General features: G+C 44.8%; 1 protein-coding gene across 1 annotated transcript in view; it reads left to right on the top strand.

The window, feature by feature from the left end:
* CECR2 (cat eye syndrome chromosome region, candidate 2) overlaps positions 1-6799 on the top strand; it is an 87549-nt gene that overhangs the window by 40583 nt on the left and 40167 nt on the right. The window contains exon 8 of the mRNA XM_015417167.1: positions 737-814. Coding sequence (XP_015272653.1) covers positions 737-814 — 78 coding nt within the window. The remainder of the gene's footprint in view (positions 1-736; positions 815-6799) is intronic.

Here is a 6799-nt window from a genome sequence, read left to right on the forward strand (position 1 = left end):
CTTTATGCATTTTTTTTGTAGGGCCTCAATAAACAAGAACTATTTTGTTTGGGGGAATTAGGTGGTTCCATGACTGGTGGTTTAGGGAGCAGGTTGAGTGCAGCTACCCCATTCTCTTTTGAGTGTCCCAGTGTATATGGTATTCTGCCCCCCCCTTAGATCAGAGTGGCACCGATACAAGGAAGGGGTTACCTTATTCTGGGGTATTTGGCATGACCCATATGTGTAGGTACATATGCACTCTTCTTTTGGTGCACCCATTTTGTTTTCATGTTCCAAATAGCATGGGATGATTGGGATGTGGGCTTAAGGCTAATAAACAGATGAAACTGTCATAAATAGATGGAGTTGACTGGATGATCTCTTAGTGATTTTCAGTGTAATAATTCTATGAGATTGTGAATCTCAAGGAAAATTCCTAATCGCAGCAATGTTCTGACATTTTGGAATCTATACTTTTTTAGCCTTGCTCTTGAAAAGTATGTTAAACATCTTGTCTGTCGGCATGTCAACACTGGTTCCTGTTCTTTGGGAAGTTTTGCATGATTCTGTTCTAGTAAATGTGTTGTGATTGCATAGATCAGTTGAGAATAAACAAGGAAGGAATTCAAATCCCTTTGTACAGTGAAAATTATCATAGCCTGTATTATTACTAATTGAGGATAGATGCATTTAATGGAAAGCTTCTGTAGCACATCTGGCTCTCATCTGTATTTACTTATTTCCCTAATTTCAGGAGAAACGTTTGCAGAGGATGGAATTTTCTCCCAGATGGATATCTGATCATCAGCACATCAAACCAATGCGGCAAGAGGTAAGAGGCCCCTTGACAATGTGAGGGCTTGGCATGTTTCAGCTGACTTTGGGTGTAAATATTTATGGTAGATGCAAAGGTAACATTGCATATTTGATGTTTTATTATGTGGCAGCAGGTTAAACTGGCATAGCTGATAATGTTAGCCATTATAATCCCGGCAATCTTAACATCAGCAGAAATGATTAAGCACATTTTTCTCATAATGACAGGATTGTTGCAACTTTCGGGTATACTAGGATGATGGAATGCTCTGGTCTAATGAAGGGTAGCACCAATCTGACTATCAGAAAAGTCTGGGAGACAGCCTGGACAGTGGTGATATTTATATAGTGTTGCTGTCTGAGATGCAAGAAGTTCAGATGAGTTTAAGATATCCAGTAGTGATCACATTGTGCTCTGCTGCGAATTCTGGGCATAATTTCTAATTCAAGCAAAGCTGTTTCTGAAATAGCTTGTTAATTTCAGAAATCCTCCATTATGTCAGATTTGAGATTGAGTGTTCCTGTTGAATTTGCGAAGAATGGGGTATTAAAACATCTGGGACATGTGTGGGAGAAGTGTAAACAAGCAGAGGCAATTAAAAATACGTAATTGTTAATTGCAGGCATTGTTCTCAATGTAAGGATGTTCTGCCATCCTAGTTAATACTTTGTACCAAATGCCTTGATTTGCCAGATATCTGGTCTGCCTTGAGAATCTTGTAGGTTGTAGTAACTCCTTTTCAGTTTTTCAGTCCCAGATCTGGAGACATATTTGTCTATGTCTTGGATGTTATGTTATATGAACACAGCAGCACTCACGGAAGTGTATATGCACTGTAGAAGTCCATTAAACAAAGGTGCCAAGAAAAGGGGTGCATATTGCAGAATTAGTTCAGTTTTCAGTCTAGTGACTTGCAACAAAAAGCCATCCACAGAATAAGATGATGTGTACTTATATGTAGCAGCAATTTTTCAAAGACAAATGGGTGCTAATTAGTAGGGCCCACGGCACTTAGTGTAAGTTAATTGCTGTCTGTGGGGCAGAGTGTTTCAGGCTCCTGTAGACATAACCCCAGCCCCTTGTACGTTTTCTGGATACAAGTCTCTGGACATGCCTATTTCCAGGAAAAGAGGAATGGCAGCTATTTCTACAGTTCCACATGTACTTCTAGTTCTCTTTAATTAGCAAAATTTGATACAAATATATTGGGAGAACTGGGTTTGCTAGACACAACCTTCCTCCTTTCCTGCCATGCGTCCCATCAGTGGGAGCAGCCCTTTCCTCATAGCTCTAAGTTTCTGATGTAACTCATCTGTAGGCTTCTAATCCTTCAGGGTATTTCTCAACAGGTGGTTCAGATTAGCTTCTCATTAAAAACCTTCCAAGAAGTACCTTCATTAAGGAGACGTTACGGAAATCCTAGTGGAGACTGCACAGAGGGAGAGGGGAAGGGGCAAGAGCTGTGCAATGTCTAGGATGAAGTCGAAGCTGTGATGAGACTTCACATCTTGTATTGTTGAAGTCTGGGAGGAGGCTGGTGTCAGCATGGAGAGCAGAGATCCAAAGTCCCTCAGCCTGTTGTTCTTCACAGCATAACCCACAGTGCCCTCTGCTGCAGCTATGTGGGTGATACAGCCAACCTGCAGTCATAAATTCTTCCAACGGCGTTTTCACTCACACTCTACATCACTCAACAGATGTGCAGTTAACTCAGTTGTTGTGGGGATTTCTCACAGCTTTCTTCAAAGAAGTGTTTCTGTTGTCAAGTGCTGTGTTTTGCCAACATTCAAAAAAGCAAGAATTTCTTGTTGGATGGAAATTAACTTGATTGAACTTGGGACTAACTGGGAATAGCTGCAGCTGAACATAAACTGACCTCTCCATGGTTAACACCCTGTATAATGCCACTGGTGTATGGAGTGCTTTATGGAACATTATAAGCAAAAAGCAGATCCCTGCCTCAAGTTGGTTACAGTTGACATTTATAGAGCAAAGACAACCTAGCATGGGGGAGAATATCCATTTACACATACCTATACTTTTGTGTCAGGTGGAGATGAGGACTTACAGGGTTAAGGCAAAAGCTAAATATCTAACATTATTTTGACTCCATGTTAAAGTAAGGACTGAACTGAGTGTTCTACAGTGAGCATTATTGATATGGAGACTTAGTGCCCTGATTTCTCACAACACTTAATTTTTTCATGCCAATGTTGGATCAGGGCAATGGCCCATCCAGTCCAACACTCTGTCACACAATGGCCAAAAATAGCAGGTGCCATCAGGAGGTCCACCAGTAGGGCCAGGACACTAGAAGCCTTCCCACTGTTTCCCCCCCCCCCCAAAAGCACCAAGAATACAGAGCATCACTTTCCCCAGACTGACAGTTCCTATCTATACCTTGTGGCTAACAGGTTCTGTTGCAAAAGGCTGCTCATTTGAACACTGCAGCTAAGATCACTTTCAACCACTTATTCTGCATTCAGTGACCTCCACAGTAGTTGAAAGAGGCAATGCACAGTGAGACCAGGTGAACATGCAGACAGGCTGTATTGAATACGAGAGGGCTTACTATGGTGGGTGAGGGGAGGAGGCAGGAGCAGAGAGAGCAAAGGAACTCTTGCTGCCACTTGATCAGCAAAGCTTGAAGCAGCGACCTGCTGACCCAGAGCCAGCCACCGCCTCTTGTGCATCTGCCTGGTATCTCAGAGCTGCCTTGCCCTTGCTGGCATTACAGTTTATGCAATTTGCAGCTTACAATCACCTTCCCTTCCTCTCCCCACAACAGGCATCTTGTGAGGTAGGTGAGGCTGATAGAATTCTGAGAGAACTGTGGCTGACCCAAGGTCGGCCACTGTCTGCTGCTCTTAACCATTACACTGTGCTGGCTTAGAACAGTCCTGATTCCCAGTAGTTGTGACGCACCTCCGCCTCGTGCTCCTTGCCAGACACCATCATCCTGGGTACCCCTTGGGCCACCCACCCCCCCTTTGACCCTACAGCAAGATTCCCAGAGGTCTCAGATCAAAGGCAGGCAGAGGAGGTTACATCACTGCCCTCCACCTGCCCATCTGGTGCTCTTGTCGCTTCCCTCTCTCTGACATGTGACAGCGCGAGCTACCAGGGGGAATCCTCCTCACCCATCTGGCTTCCCTCCTTATATTCCTCTCCTGGGTCCGCCCATCCCACAGTAGCCCCACCCCTCTCCTTAAGCCTACACACCGAGTGGGGCTGCTGGGCTTGTGTGTCTTGTCAGGGTCTTGCAGGCCCTGGAGGCACCTCCTCTTCCTGGCCTAAGGTTTCCCTCACTTGCTGGGCTGGTTGGGCTTGGACGCCTGCCTCTTGTGCAGGGCTGGGCACAGGCCAACTTGTCAGCGCCGGGTCATGTGGAGGCTGTTCCACTGCCCCAGCCAGTAGCAGTGACAGCTTGCTCCTGTGCCTCACCCGCTTCACCTGGCCTCGTGGCTGCCAGGCGCCCGGCCTCTTCGGCTGGCTGCACCAAACTCCCTTGATCCTAGATGAGTGTGGAGGCTCATGTTGCTGCCAATGCTCTTGGCGGGGTTGGGCTCTTCGGGGCCTGCAGGAGTTGTCAGGGGGCAGACCAGTGGAGTAGAGCCAGGAAACCAGTGCAACATGGTAGATTTCTTCCTACCAATCCTTTGGACAATTACCTGTTTGCCCAATATGCCTATCCATAAGAACATAAGAGAAGCCAATGCTGGATCAGGGCAATGGCCCATCCAGTCCAACACTCTGTCACACAGTGGCCAAGAATACCAGGTGCCATCAGGAGATCCACCAGTGGGGACAGGACACTAGAAGCCTGGAGGGAAGCGGCACTCACTGGGCTCTTTAATGTACTGCATGACTACTTGTCTTTGCTTTGCTAATAAAGACCCCCCCAAAAAATTTTTTGCCTCATTGCTGAATGTTGTTGTTTCAGCACAGAACTGAGAAGGTGGTTTAATTACTTGAAGCTCTGTGCCTTTACCATTCTTTATAAGTGCTCTTTGAATTCTTTCCTACCACTTGACACTAGCACTTTAACAGTCAAAAGTTTAAAACTAGACCTGTTTACAAAATGTATAAGTCTTGGGAAATAAGCTTCTAGAAAGCTGAATTAAGATGGCTTAAATATTTTTGGAGACTTTCTTTTCCGATAGTCATCCTTGTACAACCACAGTGATGCCAGGGACTTCTGTGTCTGAATAAACTCTTCAGGGACAATCCTGTAAGTGGTCAGATGAAATGGACTAAATGATTTTAAAAGGTCTCTTCACTCTTTAATTGCTCTGATTCTCTTTAAATGATTCTCTTGGGATGTGTTGCTGTGGATTAATTGGGTACTGTGGCAACACTACTTCAAGTACACAAGATCATTCTGTAGGACAGGGTTACACTCAAAGGACGCCTTGCGTTCTGATGTGAGGAGCACGTGTTTGTATCCAATTCTCTGTTCTCTTTGCACTTTTCTCACAGGATATGGTATGTTGAAAGGAACCCAAAGCTCTGATCTTTTTAACCCTTGCCTAACTACAGTATTCTGCGATTGGCATACAGAACCAGGAGCCTCAGAGCAGTTTCCTTAATGTATGTCTGCTGCCAGTGGCAGGGGTGGAGATGATGTGCAATGATTCTCCAAGGGGCCGTTACTGAAGGAAATGACTAAATAGCATTTTGGCAACAACAAAAATATAGAGCCACTTAGGGTATCTGTAGAGGAAGCTTGCCTGCTTTCCCTGCAATTTGTCATTGCTTCCTCAGTTCCTTTTTGCAGGCAGGTAAAAAAAATGGGGATGGATTTGAAAAAAAATGAAACAATAACTGAAGTCCATTTTCCCCCTCTGGATTAATGATGGGTCATGGTCAGAAGGGAAGTGAAAAGGCTCCAGTTGATCATTAATCCTCAGGAAATGCCTTGTGCCTAGAGCTTAATTCTTACTAGAGCAATAAACTTCTATCTGGGGTATACCACTTGAAGGTCACAAAGTTAGGGATTACATGTGATTTAAATGTTCCTGCACATAAAAATCTATGCACAGAAAACTAGCATGCCAGGGAGAAGGGTTGCAGCTTAGACTTTTCCCCGATAAACTCTGGTATATCAATTTTCTAGTTGGTTTTTGGAAAATAATAAAAATTGTACATGTGAGCCCATATCAACTGTTTGAAATGGTTCAGCATAGACACTGCATTGCCATCACAGTACCACATTTACAACTTATATATAAAGGGATAGAACCTAAAGGGGTAAGAGTTATTTCAGTAGTAATATCCTCTCTTAGCATTGGGAAAGGACCCACTCCCTGTATATCTGCAAGACAGACAGAGATAATGCTAGATGTGTAAGTTACTTGGCGGTGGTGGTGGAGGAAAGTGCCATCAAGTTACAGTTGACTAATGGCAACCCCATAGGATTGGCAAGACAAGAGATGTTCTCAGGAGGTTTGCCATTACCTTCCTCTGTGTAGCAACCCTGGACTTCCTTGGTGGTCTCCATCCAAGTACTAACCAGGCCAACCCTACTTAGCTTCTGAGAACTGACGAGATTGGGCTAGCCTGGACCATTCAAATCAGGGTGTAAGTTATTTAGAGATGGCCAAAATTAGAGTTGACTTTTTAAACAAAAATAGGAGTATGCACAACTCCTGTGCTGACGGCTCAAGTGTCTCTTATGGCAATCTATTATATCATCATAACTAATGATGTATATAATGGGAAGTGTACATCTATATATCTAATAGCCAAATTGCCCCCTGGTGTGCGGATATTTATTTCCGCACATTGGGGGCACCTGGAGGGGAGGGAGTGTTTTGTGCACATGTGGGGCGGTCCCCAGATGTGCACAAAAATCTAAAAACGCGCTAAAAATATCGGGGGGATACTTAAATCCCCCCAAAAGTGACAGAGCGTCCCCTGCGCATGCGCAGGGGACGCTCTGCAAACTCCCTGAACGCCGCCGCTACCGCTTGGGAGCCGGGGGGCCCCGCGAGGCCCAGG

Source organism: Gekko japonicus, unplaced genomic scaffold (genome assembly GCF_001447785.1).
Source record: "Gekko japonicus isolate JY-2015 unplaced genomic scaffold, Gekko_japonicus_V1.1 scaffold1297, whole genome shotgun sequence".
In the NCBI taxonomy this organism is placed as follows: domain Eukaryota; kingdom Metazoa; phylum Chordata; class Lepidosauria; order Squamata; family Gekkonidae; genus Gekko; species Gekko japonicus.